The 16,025-nt window shown below is 38.1% G+C and overlaps 1 protein-coding gene across 1 annotated transcript in view; it reads right to left on the bottom strand.

Annotated features, from left to right (window-relative positions):
- The window catches only part of LOC136841999 (high mobility group nucleosome-binding domain-containing protein 5-like), a 47,773-nt gene that overhangs the window by 18,469 nt on the left and 13,279 nt on the right, over positions 1-16,025 (bottom strand). The window contains exon 2 of the mRNA XM_067109401.1: positions 7,198-7,349. Within this exon, the coding sequence (XP_066965502.1) occupies positions 7,198-7,349 (152 nt within the window). The remainder of the gene's footprint in view (positions 1-7,197; positions 7,350-16,025) is intronic.

Genomic DNA, 16,025 nt, shown 5'->3' with positions numbered 1-16,025 from the left:
GGAACTCCAGAAGTTCAAGCATAGATGCAATGCATTACTTCCCTAATACTATTTTTCTTGCACTTTAATACTTTTTTAGCTATTTATTAGTTTATTTTTTTGTCTTTTTTGACAAGTGGGATCTCTTCTTTCTGTATTTCCCCTTACTTCTTCCTGTTGAACACCATAATCTTTGGAAGCTTGATTTCAATTCAATGGCCCCTGTGGGCTTGTTCCATATGACTAGGTTTCACCACTGAATAATATATATATATATATATATATATATATATATATATGTGTGTGTGTGTGTGTGTGTGTGTGTGTGTGTGTGTGTGTGTGTGTGTGTCTGTGTTTTCGGAGAGATACAGAGGTGAACAAAAACAGACCTGAATTTTCATTGCAGTCCAAGACAATTCTAGGGAAATACGGGAAGAACGTAGTCAAAATTACCCTCCCACACCCTCCTCTCTCTCTCTCTCTCTCTCTCTCTCTCTCTCTCTCTCTCTCTCTCTCTCTCTGTCTGTTGAGATCTTGAAACTCTGTAACGCTATTGTAGTAAGGTTATAAATATACGTATGGACTAGATCCAGTCACCAAAATATATGAAACGGGAGAGAGAGAGAGAGAGAGAGAGAGAGAGAGAGAGATGCATCAAAAGCTCATAAACTTTGATTTAATTCTGCTCTTATCCTACGGACTTTGGCGACCCACACGCCTTCAACGCTGCCTCTTTTAATTAAAAATAGTTAAGAGGATTACGATCCAAGCGCTCTCCCACTCAGAAATAGCCAGAGTGTGTTTCTGAGAGAGAGAGAGAGAGAGAGAGAGAGAGAGAGAGAGAGAGAGAGAGAGTCATTCAGAAAAATAGCAATAAAAAGTGTTCAAAATAACAAGCAAAACACAAGCAAAGACAAACATGTAAACTCTACCACAATCGTCAGAAACCTACAGTTGTATACATAGAAGGCAGGCCCACACGGATGCACACATACACACACACACACACACATAGACGCACGCACAAACACACACACACACACGGAGGAGAGTAAGGAGAACAGGAGGCATGACATTGCTTAGCTTTCCATTCATTCTCCGGCATTCCCAAGCTCCTTGGGAAACTCGGCCTGGTATGACGAGCGAAAGTCTTCGTTCAGTTTCCACTACATTTCGGTCGTTAGGTTTTCAGAAATGTCATATTCCAGATATTAGAACTTATAACTTGTCCCAACTTCTTCCAGTATAGAAATATGAATATCAGATACCCTAAATAACATTATTGGAGTCATACTTCCGTTTGAACAGCAAGCGAACGCAACAAAATGAAAATGGTCCAAGTTATTCGGGAAAATGTTTCGAATCTGCGCACGCGTAGCCTCTCTCTCCATTCATTCGACGACCATTCACGCGGTTTTAGCTCCAGGGAGTTGCCACATAGCGATTTTTCACACTATTTTTTTTTTTTTTTCTAACGGGTGTTACGAGTATGGCAGTTACTTTCCCATTCTGATAATTATAGCAACCGAGTGGAAGACGGAGATAGGAAAGGTGAACTAGCGAGAGAACGAGAATTTGAGTCAAACCGTTAAAAGTGGGGAGTAAAAATAATGCCATGTATATCACGCTGTTATTTGTGTTGTCATACAATGATCTTATTTATTTATATAAATAACATCCCTGCACCTTTCCACCCCTACTCACGACAAACACACACACACTTAACACCGAAAATAGTATGTAAGGGAATACTTCATACTTGTACCCAACACAGTATGATCTGTTTGGAAGTATGTATCTTGAGCAAGTACATTTAAAAATACGTAACCGCATTTGAGATAACGGTTCTCCCAGGAGAAGCTTGTGCCTTGGACGCAGCGTTTGACGTGTTGTTTACTATATTGATCATATGTTCTTAATCTTGATTTAGTAAACATGTTATAATGGGTTATCTTGCTAGTTTCATTATTACGTATATTCGTCATTCGCTCAGTTGTATAATAATAATAATAATAATAATAATAATAATTTTCAAAGGTAGCAATACTTCTTATAATACTGCCTCATTAAATCACTAGATGTAATAATGATAATAATAATAATAATAATCAAATAAAACGTTACGGAGAATGATGTTTTATTTTTACTGAAGTCAAACCATTATTCCCCTCTCTGTGGAGTTACTTAACAATATAGAAATTATTAGGGGTGATAACAAGTGGAATTAAAAAAAAAAATATATATATATATATATATATATATATATATATATATATATATATATATATATATATTATGAACACGGGAATTATTGTTGTCCAATATTAACGTGGAAGAGAAAAGAATTATAGGGGAGAAGACTCGGTATGAAATTAAGTCGAATGATACAGCTAAGGCCGTCCTATTGAACAGGGCTTGTTTAGGAGAGTCTGCTTCCTTCTTCTTCCTATTCTTCTTCTTTTATTATTATTATTAGTAGTAGTAGTAGTAGTAGTAGTAGATTATTTTCAAAATATAGGAGTCCTGAAGCCTAACAAAGTAAAAAGATTCTTTCGCCTTCAGACACTGGCCCATTTTACCATCTTTTTTTTTTTTTTCTTTTTTTTTACTATAAAAAATACGGGTTACCTCACCCTGTTCTGTCCCCTGACAAAGCCTGCGCAGATGACCGTCGCCATTTGCGACACCAAATGATAAATAAGCAAAAAATGCGCCGAAGTTTCTTCGGCGCAATCGAGTTTTCTATACAGTCGCTACAGCGTGTAATCAAGACCACCGATAATAGATTTAGCTTTCGGTGGACTCGGTATGCTGTATGAGCCGTAGCTCATGAAACTTTAGCCACGGCCCGGTGGTGGCCTGTCCTATATCGTTGCCAGAAGCACGATTATTGCTAAATTTAACCGTAAATAAAATAAAAACTACTGTGGCTAGAGGGCTGTAATTTCGTATGTTTGATGCTTGGAGCGTGGATAATCAACATACCAATTTGCAGCCCTCTAGCCTCAGTAGTTTTTAAGATCTGAGGGCGGAGAGAAAAAGTGCTGACAGAAAAAAGTGCGGACGGACAAACAAAGCCGGCAAACAGTTTTCTTTTACAGAAAACTAAAAACATGACCAAATTAAAATAATCCTTACGGGGCCAGTTTTGCTTAAGAAATCTTACTTATTATGAATTGTTGCTTCTCAGTAGGAAAAGATTAAGGAGAAAAAGGCGGACGTTTCCATTTCTTGTGGAATCTTAAAATATCAGTATTTATTTGTAATTCTTCTTGTTTAGCTCCGTTTCCTTTGCTATCACCTGTGATAGGGAATGCATAGAGCTGAATGAAGTACAACAGAGCAGAATGCTGATGAAAGTAAGAAACATATGTATAAAAAAAAATATATATGTGTATTTGTATATCTATATATATCATGTATACATGTATATATATATATATATATATATATATATATATATATATATATATATATACTGTATATATATTAAGCCGTTTCACCATCAAGATGGTTCCTGAGAAATATACAACACAACTGTCGCTTCGATATTCATATAGTAACAGCTGAACCAATATATGGACTTTGATACACACACACACACACACCACACACACACACACACACACACTCACTTTTAATTTTTTATATATATATATATATATATATATATATATATATATATATTTGTGAAAGATCCCAGATCCACCCTGTTGGCTACCATAGGCCACATGTTAAAAGACTTATAGCTTAGCAGATCTTATGTTTACATTATTCCTTTCTTCTTCTTCTTTTCTTCTTCTTCTTCTTCTTCTTCTTCTTCTTATTATTATTATTATTATTATTATTATTATTATTATTATTATTATTATTATTATTATTATTTGTTCACCTAAAACCCTTTTTGTTTTGGATGGGTGGCTCCAAAATTCTCTCCATACCTGTTTTCAGCAAGTACTTTGTGGCGATGAGGTTGCTAGCACCACACCTCGAAACGTGGATGTCCGAGAGACTCTTGTTGGTCACCCATCCAAGTTGCCTGGGCCCTCCCATCGGATGAGCAACTGTATAATAATAATAATAATAATAATAATAATAATGCAAAAGGAATTATTATTATTGATGTAATTTTGTCTATTCAAACTGAATGGCTTTCATGCAAAAATGAGAGTATATTTATATCGCCGACTTCTGACGTTCTTTGAATGCTTTTATGTTTTTATGTTATTATAATTGCTATTAATTATTTCATATGATATTATAATTGTTATTAATTATTTCGTATATCATTATTATTAATTCGTATGATGTAATTGTTAGCAATTATTGCGTATGATATAATTGTTATTAATTATTTTGTATGATGTTATAATTGTTATTAATTATTTCATATGATATAATTGTTATCAGTTATTTCGTATGATATAATTGTTATTAGTTATTTCGTATGATATGATTGTTATTAATGATTTCGTATGATATAATTGTTATTAATGATTTCATATGATATAATTGTTATTAATGATTTCATATGATATAATTGTTATTAATTATTTCATATGACATTATTGTTATTAATTATTTCGTATGATATTATAATTGCTGTTAATTATTTCGTATGATGATATAAATGCTATTAATTATTTTCTATGATGATATTATTGTTATCAATTATTTCGTATAATAATATTATTGTTATCAATTATTTCGTATAATAATATTACTGTTATCAATTATTTCGCAGGAAATGACGCTGACGAAAGAAAAGAAAAACAGGGCACTCAGATAACAAGAAGGTCGCAGGAAAATAAAAAATAGGTGACAGAAATAAATGTTTGCAGTTGCATGCGTCAGAAAAGTCGGATAACCGGTCAAGGCCCTTTTCAGTAATAGTACAGTACACCCTGTATCAAACTTGTAATGATAAATCAATTTAATATCTCTCTCTCTCTTTCTCTCTCTGTGTATGTCTGTATGTATGTGTATATATATATATATATATATATATATATATATATATATATATATATATATATATATATATATATATATATATACATACAGTATATGTATATATATATATATATATATATATATATATATATATATATATATAGGTATGTACTGTGTACATATATGTGTTTGTGTTTATACATATATGTATGTATTTATATATATATGTGTGTGTGTAAGTGTTTATGAAAAACTCTTGGTTATGTCTCGGAATAAGCAAAGTCAGTGATAAAGGTTTGGGAGAAAAAGCAAATTTGAAAGCGACCAAACGCTTTCGTTTGTGAACATCAACAGAGAATCTGTTGTCATCGAAGAAGGTTCCAAATCTTCCATGGAGGAGGAGGAGGAGGAAGTAGTAGGGAAGACGGCGGGCGGCGAGTCTTGGCAGCAGTTTCATTCATCATTGAAATTCATTCATGGGGCCCCCTGATGTCCTCGTTCGGATTCCGGCTCGGTCTTCGTCGTCGTCAGTAGGAAAAAAAGTTCGAGATTAGGTTTTACCATCCCGGTTGCGTCAGCTTCCGCGTGATTTCGAAGTATTGCGATTGGATGTGCTGAAGCAATGTACGTACTTTTATCATCATTCTGGGAAAAGAAGTGTTATAAAAAACACAGTTTGGGTGTGTGTGTGTGCGTGTGCGTGTGTATGTACGTGCGTACAATCAGCTCCAACCGGATGTTGCGAGGAGAAACCGTGGCGCGCGGGAGAGCGCATTTGAAAGAATTATAACATCAAGAGGGTTATTGTTGCTGCAAAAACCCCTAATAACGTAATGACGCCAATTCCCTGTCTCTTCAACCCGTCTCCCCCCCACACCCCCTTTACTAACCACCACCTACCCCTTCCTCCCTTCCCCTCAGGGTCTCTTATCATCTGCTTCCCACAAACCCCTTCCCCGCCCCCTCCCCTACAACGTTCCCCTCTTTCTCAAATGTGAGTGAGACTGTTTCATCTATTGATATTCTCGACTCGAGTTGTCTTCTGCGTTCGTATGTTCCGTTTCAAAACATACTCGTGTCTCTGCGCTCTTTAACTGATGAATGAGCGTATGAATCCTGCGTCAAGTTCGTGCTTGTGCGTACGTCTGGAGAGAGGCCCGAACCACGTGTTGTTCCTTTATGCGTCGCTTAAGACGTGCCAAAAAAAAGAAAGAAAAAAAAAAAAAAAAAGTGGCATGGGCCGTCTTCAGCCACGCCACCACCACAGTCGTCAAACCCTGAGCCCTTATTGGAGGTGAGGGATGACAAGGACTCGAATGAGGATGAGGGAGACCTCTGAGCATTTACTGCATTCCTTTCCCGGCTCCTGGGAATCTCTCTCTCTCTCTCTCTCTCTCTCTCTCTCTCTCTCTCTCTCTCTCTCTCTGCGGGTGGTGGCAGATCATCTCGGTTTCGTCGTGATAAATGTCATATGGGATATTGCAATATAATCCCAAGTCTTGCAAAATAGACTGACACATTAAAAAAAGACTCTCTCTCTCTCTCTCTCTCTCTCTCTCTCTCTCTCTCTCTCTCTCTCTCTCTCTCTGAAAATCATCGTAGTAATCAGTGTCGTAGAAAATACTTCAACATGACCTCAAATTTCGAAATGCACCAGAATTCTCTCTCTCTCTCTCTCTCTCTCTCTCTCTCTCTCTCTCTCTCTCTCTCTCTGAAAATCATCGTAGCAATGAAAGTCATAGGAAAATATTTCGACGTCTTCTCAAGTTTCGAAATGCAAAGAGAATCTCTCTCTCTCTCTCTCTCTCTCTCTCTCTCTCTCTCTCTCTCTCTCTCTCTCTCTCTCTCTCTGAAAATCATAGAAAATACTTCATCATGACTCAAGTTCAGAAATGCACTAGAATTTCTTATCTCTCTCTCTCTCTCTCTCTCTCTCTCTCTCTCTCTCTCTCTCTCTCTCTCTGAAAATCATCGTAGCAATGAAAGTCATAGAAAAATATTTCGACGACCTGTCAAGTTTCGAAATGCAAACAGAATCTCTCTCTCTCTCTCTCTCTCTCTCTCTCTCTCTCTCTCTCTCTCTCTCTCTCAAGAGAGAAGTATTTCAACACTGTGGAAAATAAATCGTTTGTTTTAATAAATCATAAAAAAGTTAGATAACGCTGGAAACGCGTCGCAGTATTTCTATTAACCTCAAACCACCGGAACTTTCATGGACAGAGGTCAAATTCCTCCTTTTAACCATCGATCAGTTCATTTGTTTACCTTTTCCTGCTTCTGGTTTCCCGTTATTATACTGACCATCTTCCTTCTTCTTCTTCTTCTTCTTCTTCTTATACTGACCATCTTCCTTCTTCTTCTTCTTCTTCTTCTTCTTCTTCTTCTTAGCCCAAGCCGGCCTGACGCCAGCATGGGAACTACAAAAGTTCAAGCGAAAATGCAATGCATTACTACACCAAAACAATTCTCTTTGCATTTTAATATTTTTGACTCACATTTTTATTATTTGTTTATTCATTTGTTCTTTGGTTTTTTTTCCTAATAACTGATCTTTTCTTTCTGTATTTCCTAATACCTTCTGTTTCTTCTCACAAAAAGAACACCATAATATTCTTTGCATACTTGAATTTCAAGTCAGTGGTTTGTTCCACATGAATAGGGTTCATCATCTGATTAATAATAATAATAATAATAATAATAATAATAATAATAATAATAATAATAATAATATGTTCTCCTTTTTCGAGAAATTGAGTGTAAGTCTTTCTGGGACACTTTTTTCCAATTTGTTATTTGTAGATTTTTTTTCCTTTTTATTTTTCGAAATGTGATTATTCTGGTAGATTTCTGTTTATTACGTTTTGATTCCCTACTTTTCTTTAAAAGATTTTAAAAATCGCATTATAATGTTCATTTTCTACTTTTCAGTTTTCTTCCATTTTTCGAGAAGATAAACATTCATATTATACCAATTTTTTTTTTTTTAGCAATTTATTAGGTTTCCTATTTTGACTTCATTATTCCATTCCTTTCCTTTTTTAATTTTCTGTGAAATAAAACTATTGAGATGGCTATTTGTCTGTCCGCCCGCACTTTTTCTGTCCGCCCTCAGATCTTAAAAACTACTGAGGCTAGAGGGCAGCAAATTGGCATGCTGCTCATCCACCCTCCAATCATCAAACATACCAAATTGCAGCCCTCTAGCCTCAGTAAGTTTTATCTTGTTTAAGATTAAAGTTAGCCATGATCGTGCGTCTGGCACCGCTATAGGTGCCAACAATACAGGCCACCACCGGGCCGTGGCTGAAAGTTTCATGGGCCGCAGCTGAGAGTTTCATGGTCCGTGGCTGAGAGTTTCACACAGCGTTATACGCTGTGCAGAAAACTCGATTGCGCCAAAGAAACTTCGACGCGTTATTTACTTGTTTTTGTCGCAGTAGTTTTTTCTTTGTCTTTAGGCAATTTATTTAACAGTTTTCAAGCACACTCTTCGATTGATGTTTCTCTATTTTTCATCAAATTTTGTTTCAGGTTTCTTTCAATAATTTTTCTGTGCTTTTCAATTTATTAATTTGTTGATTTATTTATTTTTATTTTTTAAAAGTGATCTCTTCTTCCTTTCTGTATTTCCCATTACCCTCTGTCACTCCATTTTAATGAACACCATTTTCTTTGGAAACTTGAATTTCATGTCAGTGGCCCCTGTGGTGGGCTTGTCCTATAATAATAATAATAATATAATAACAATATGTAATAAAAATCCACAATTATATAATAAAGTATATTACTAAGTAAAATACAAAAGCATATATAATTGTGGATTTTTATTACACGGACTGTTTTTCACGAGATTATGAATTTCTCAGCAATAATAATAATAATAATAATAATAATAATAATAATAATAATAATAATAATAATAATAATAATAATAATTCAATTACAATTTTTCTTCGCTGGCAACTCAGTACCTAATATAGAAATGTTTAGAACAAACCCAAAGTATTCACAGGTCTTCAATTTACAGGAGAGAGAGAGAGAGAGAGAGAGAGAGAGAGAGAGAGAGAGAGAGAGAGAGAGAGACCAAAAGCGGAAATGGCTTCCCAATTGACGTCGCCCCTCCAGGAACCCACCGGCATATGGGCCTGTGATCATCCCTTAATCTCCTAGGCTGTTTAACTAATTTGTCTTCCCCGCGGTCCAAAGAAAGGGAAAAAATGCCAGGTATTTTGGACCTTCTCTTTATTCACGGCTTCCACAGTCTCTGGAAGTCTCGGCGCTGCCACTGAGTGGCCGCCTCTGCTGCCAGTGCGCCCATTGAGCTTTGGGTAAGCCGGAAGGCTTCTCCCCCCTCCCCCCGCCCCGAAGGAAATAATAGAGGAAAAATGTCAGGTATTTTTTACCTGTCTCCATTCAAAGCCTCGTGTAAAAATATGTGGGAGATCTGGAAATCTCACTGGTGCCTTTTGGGGACCAGTGCTTCAGTAAATGTCTTGGTTTTTTCACTACTCTTGCGGGTACAAAATATAAAATCACCTAAAATCACCCCAAAAATAATAAATCATTTATTCTGTCAATCAGGCGCTATTTTAGTCTATGTTGCTAAACCCAAGACTTTTTTTTTTATCAGCCACGCCTCTGGCAACTGTCTCAAAGCTTTCCTCGCTCATTCTTTTCGATATGACAGCAACTTGTGTTGCCCCTCTGGGCAAATCGCTACGTAATATGCCTTCCAGTACACGTGTAGAACACGTAGGCATTACAACCATAAATCTCAAAAAAAAAAAAAAAAAGTAAAAATTGCTCCGAAGTTTCTTTGGAGCAATCGAGTTTTCTATACGTCGTATAATCAAGGCCACCGAAAACAGATCTATCTTTTGGTAGTCTCGGCATAATGCTGTATGAACCGCGGCCCAAGAAACTAACCACGGGCCGGTGGCGGTCTGTCCTACATATATCGTTTCCAGATGCACGATCATGGCTAACTTTAACCTCAAATAAAATTTAAAAATTACTGAGGCTAGAGGACTGTAATTTGGTATGTTTGATGACTGGAGGGTGGATGATCAACATACCAATTTGCAGCCCTCTAGCCCCAGTAGCTTTTAAGAGATCTGAGGGCGGACGGACAGACGAAGCCGGCGCAATAGTTTTCTTTTACAGAAAACTAAAAGGAAATAATATTCCAACTTTCCCCCGGGGTCTGTGTGAAGGTGTCGATCATCCGATAGTAAATAATGATCATTTCCGAGCGTTGGTAGTCGCCAGCTACACGCCCGGCGGTAAACAGTCATTATCGTCATCTATTGCCAAAATTACCCAACCCCATTCACATGAATTGGAGGCACCAACACCACGCCTTTCAGTTTCGCAAATGACAGGCATCTCCTTTCTCAACGGCGGCCATCACCAGGCGAATAGAAAAAAATAATAACAGCACCCGCCGTCTACAACTTTCCAGCAATCTGTTCAATTTCTCCTGAGCTTTCTCTCCGCACCGAATGGAAAGAAGGAGTTGTTCTGAACCTTTTCTTTCTCTTCTGCTCATCTTCTCTTAGTGGTCTGTAAGTCCACGGGTCCACAGCAGGCCTCTCCTTTACCGCCTTCAGCCTCTTACAACACTTTGTAACAACCTGTTTACAACTTGTCCTTCAGTAGATAGATGATTCACTAAAGTGGTATGGAATGTATCGCAAATGCCCACTCTGTTAATTTAAAAAAATGATAAAGAGATGCATGAAATATATATATATTCCTGAAGATGTCTTGGCATTTCAAGCGCCTCTTTTGAAACCCATTTCTTCAGGTTTAGTTATTTTTCAATGTGATTTTTTAAGTTAGTTTCTTTCCAGTGTCTTTTTGGTGCTGTGAATGAATCCTTTTTCAAAACTTCTTTTGTGTTTGCGAATACTTTTGGAATAAGGATACTTGTGACCCGGGTTTTCAAAGCATTGCATTGTCGTAGTGACATTTTTTAAACAACGGTTGGCAGTAATACCGTTGGGATATCTTTAAAACCTATAGTGGGGCAGTATCCTCATTTGCATATCTTTGAAGCCCACTGTTAACAGTATTTCTGCTATAATGCTTTTCATTTTCACGAATTACAGAATATCACTAGGCATGACTGACAGCTTTTTTTTTTTTAGGAAGTACAAAAAACACAAGAGTGAAATTGAATAATGAATAAATGAAATGATGGATGAATGAAAGTATTTATATCGTTGAGAGGATGAATGACTGAAGTATATAAATTATAGGATCCGTGAGTGAAATTATGAATATCAAACTTTATTTAAATTATAGGATGAATGTATAAAAAGGATAATTCGTTACCGCCCTCAGCGAACCTCATTCATTCTTCGTTTCATTCATAATTTCCTTACCATGTGCTTCGTTTCATTTATTTATTTATTTATTTATTCATCATTTAATGATCTTGCTTTTCACTAATTACTCCTCTCGTTATTCAGTTCATTCAGCCTTTCATGCTGCCATACTTCGTTCCTTTATCCTTTTATTCATTCTCCGTTTCCCTCATTCAGTGGTTCAAGTTTTAATCTTTTCACTCATTCATTCATCTATCCATTTTTCACACATGCATCGTTCTGCTCAAGCATGGCTACATTCATGTGGTTTCATTCATTTTACATTTATTCACTCATTCATCCAGTTTTCATACATTCATCGTCTTGTACAAGCATGGCTTCATTCGTTTAAAATTTTATTCATTTATTTATTCACCCAATTTTCATACATTCATCGTTCTGTACAAGCATGGCTTCATTCATTCAAAATTTTATTCATTCATTTATTCACCCAATTTTCATACATTCATCGTTCTGTACAAGCGTAGCTTCATTCATTCATGCACTCATTCATTCGTCGTTCCACTCAAGCATTGCTTCATTCATTCATTCATCCTTTCATTCACTCTCTCATTTACTGTCAGCTCGAGGCGGCATTTGCGGTGACTGCCACTCACTGATTTGTAAGACAACCCCCCTTAGCCCTCTTACCCCCCACCTCCTCCTCCTCCTCCCCCGCCTCTTTCCCCGTTACAACCCCCCCCCCAACACTTTAGTTTCCAACGGGTGGGTTTTCCACAATTAGTAATTCTCAGTTTCCCCACCATTTCTCCTCCCCCATTCTCCCCCCCATCCTCCTCCAACCACCAACCACAACTCTTGGTAATGGGGGTGGGGGTGGAGGGTTGGGGGTGATGCTAGGTTGGTGGGGGAGGTGTAAGTTTCATTCATAAAATTTCGGTGAAAGTTTCGGAGCTTTTAGCGGCAGGCGCTCAGACGACGGCGGTGCCATGAGAGAGAGAGAGAGACAGACAGACAGACAGACATACAGAGAGAGAGAGAGAGATTTTCCCATATAGCCTCGAAACGCTACTGTCTTACTCAATCGGCTCCTTCATTTGTTGCGAGAGTTTTTTGTTTAACTGTATACGATAATAATAATAATAATAATAATAATAATAATAATAATATACTTTATTGAGCATTGCCATACTATGCTGTTCGGAGGCCTGAATAGCAGTTAACTTGCGAAACAACTAGCACGCTTACACAATTACCTGAGGGATGACAAGAAAAGGAAAACTACTGCTTAGGTCAACAGATCTTCTTAAGAGTCTTCAGGGAAGGGGCCCAAGTCGCTTCCCCCTCCGTGGGATTGAACCCTGGTCTCTTTGAAGCCTCACAATTCCACGAATGCATGCAATCATTTTACAGGAGAAAGAAGTCCAAGCTCTTCGTAACATTTGGCAGAATTTCCAAGTCTCGGGCCGATATCAGTGTGGGAAACAACGTGCACCTTCGAGGTGAGGTAAGGATTCGTAATAAGAACAAAAGACCTTTGTAACTGGGCAGCGTGACGTCATTGCACCTGCGCAGAATTCGGATACCGGTGCTCCGTGAGACGAGGAGCACGCTCTAACACAAACAGAGGGGGAGGACTTCCATTTCGAGTCCTTTCGTCTGTCGGATGAAGGTCCCGGAAGCATTTTCCCGAGATGTAGCCGAGTACGGGACCTTTCCCTGAAGAAAGCGGGACGCCATATCTTAAAAACTAATCATAGAATTTTCTTGAAAACAATCCCATTATGTTTCCCACACCCAAATTACTCACTGAATACTAATCTAGTTTAAACTAACCCTCCCTAACCTGTGGGCATGGCAAAAAAAAAAAAAAAAAAACCGGGACTGGTGCAATACTAGCATGCATCTCAGGAATTTGCGTCCCGGAATCCTACTGACTTATTCCCAGAACGGTAGAATGAAATATGAGGCATGTGACGTTCAGGTATTAATATCAGTATCTCTGTAGATATCAGCTGAAGCCACAGGAAAATCTTGAAAATATACAACAATGCCAAATATTGTCGTGGAAATAACACATCGTCGGGGCCCCGAAGATGTCTTATTTACACGAAGGTACTTGACACTATTGTCGTTTCTTTTCAAGCTTCTCCTGTGGCTTTAGCTGACAAACAAATCACGTGCATATTTTTGTGATTTTTTACAATCTCTGTAGATACAGAGACTAGCATTACTCTACCAGCAGCAGTGACGATACCTAGTGTTTTTTTTTTTATTATTGGCAGGATTAGGCATTAAGAAATTGAATTCTAAGCTACCACAAAGTACAGTTAACAAGAAGCTCTGGATGGGTTACTGGTTGTGTTCTTGATACGTCAAAAAAAAAAAAAAAGACGCTCTGGAGGGCCATTCCAAAAAAATAGTTCATAATTTATAACCTGGAAGTTTCACAAATTTTCCTCTCACTGGTTTAGCAGTCACTGTGATCGTTTATGATATCTTTTTGAAAGAATCCCTGGGAAGATTTTTGAAGACTAAAATATTGCTCTTTTAGTTTTCTGTAAAAGAAAACTATTGTGTCGCTTTGTCTGTCCGTCCGCACTTTTTTTCTGTCCGCACCTTTTCTGTCCGCCCTCAGATCTTAAAAACTACTGAGGCTAGAGGGCTGCAAATTAGTATGTTGATCGTCCACCCTCCAATCATCAAACATACCAAATTGCAGCCCTCTAGCCTCAGTAGTTTTTATTGTATTTAAGGTTAAAGTTAGCCATAATCGTGCTTCTGGCAACGATATAGGATAGGCCACCACCGGGCCGTGGTTAAAGTTTGATGGGCCGTGGCTCATACAGCATTATATCGATACCACCGAAAGATAGAACTATTATCGGTGACCTTGATTATAACGCTGTAGCGGCTGTACAGAAAACTCGATTGCGCCGAAGAAACTTTGGCGCTTTTTTTTTTCTGAGGCTCGAACGTGTTCATAAAAAGAAAAATCTTAGGTTTGCAGTTCACCGTGATATGGGCCTGCCATATCGTTTACTGATCCGTTCCCCATCATTACCTGCCAAGCTATGTATTTGTTTGCCAAGATTGAGTCCAGAGGTCCACATTAAGTCCTTTATCTTACCACACTTACTGACCGCCTTGTGGCAAAGACCCACGTTGACATAAGGCCGGTTTAACCTAACCCAACCACCCGAGTCTGTCAAGGCAAATGGCTACTTCTTGTCGAATTGCTGTTAGTCATGTAGCTTTAATAATAATAATAATAATAATAATAATAATAATAATAATAATAATAATAATAACTAAAAATACTCATAGTAGCATGAGTCTTAAAATGGAGAAACAAATCCACAGTTATGTATATACATAACTGTGGATTTGTTTCTCCAATAATAATAATAATAATAATCTTATATATATTTTAGCTACTTCTGTTATTGCTTTTATCTTCGTATTCTTGATTATTATTTCTTCCAAGAGGTGCTGCCATTAGGGTATCATCGTTTTCATCTCCGTTTGTCTGCCTCTCCGTCCGTCTGTCTGTCTGTCTATCCGTTCTTTGGCTTGTCTTTCTGGCCGTTCTTTGTCTTGTCTGTCCGTTCTTCTTGTCTGTCTGTTTGTCTGACCGTCCGTTCTTCGTCTTTTCTGTCCGTTCTTTGGCTTGTCTGTCTGTCTGTCTGTCCGTTCTTCTTCTTGTCTGTCTGTCTGTCTGTCCATCCTTCGTCTTGTCAGTCTGTCTGTCCATCCTTCGTCTTGTCAGTTTGTCTGTCCATCCTTCGTCTTGTCAGTTTGTCTGTCCATCCTTCGTCTTGTCAGTTTGTCTGTCCATCCTTCGTCTTGTCAGTTTGTCTGTCCATCCTTCGTCTTGTCAGTTTGTCTGTCCATCCTTCGTCTTGTCAGTTTGTCTGTCAATCCTTTGTCTTGTCAGTCTGTCTGTCCATCCTTCGTCTTGTCAGTCTGTCTGTCCATCTTTCGTCTTGTCAGTTTGTCTGTCCATCCTTCGTCTTGTCAGTTTGACTGTCCATCCTTCGTCTTGTCAGTTTGTCTGTCCATCCTTCGTCTTGTCAGTCTGTCTGTCCATCCTTCGTCTTGTCAGTTTTTCTGTCCATCCTTCGTCTTGTCAGTTTGTCTGTCCATCCTTCGTCTTGTCAGTTTGTCTGTCCATCCTTCGTCTTGTCAGTTTGTCTGTCCATCCTTCGTCTTGTCAGTTTGTCGTTCCATCCTTCGTCTTGTCAGTCTGTCTGTCCATCCTTCGTCTTGTCAGTTTGTCTGTCCATCCTTCATCTTGTCAGTTTGTCTGTCCATCCTTCGTCTTGTCAGTCTGTCTGTCCATCCTTCGTCTTGTCAGTTTTTCTGTCCATCTTTCGTCTTGTCAGTTTGACTGTCCATCCTTCGTCTTGTCAGTTTGTCTGTCCATCCTTTGTTTTGTTTTTGTCTTCTATCCTTGTCTTATCAGTCTGTCTAGGGTCCATCCTTCGTCTTGTCAGTTTGTCTGTCCATCCTTCGTCTTGTCAGTTTGTCTGTCCATCCTTCATCTTGTCAGTCTGTCTGTCCATCCTTCGTCTTGTCAGTTTGTCTGTCCATCCTTCGTCTTGTCAGTCTGTCTGTCCATCCTTCGTCTTGTCAGTTTGTCTGTCCATCCTTCGTCTTGTCAGTTTGTCTGTCCATCCTTCGTCTTGTCAGTTTGTCTGTCTGTCTGTTTTTGGTTTGTCTGCATGTCTATAGGTTCTTCGTCTTGCCTGTCTGTCTGTCTGT

Source organism: Macrobrachium rosenbergii, chromosome 9 (genome assembly GCF_040412425.1).
Source record: "Macrobrachium rosenbergii isolate ZJJX-2024 chromosome 9, ASM4041242v1, whole genome shotgun sequence".
In the NCBI taxonomy this organism is placed as follows: Eukaryota; Metazoa; Arthropoda; class Malacostraca; order Decapoda; family Palaemonidae; genus Macrobrachium; species Macrobrachium rosenbergii.
Note: the sequence above shows the minus strand (reverse complement) of the source record. Positions and strands in the feature narration are given on the sequence as shown.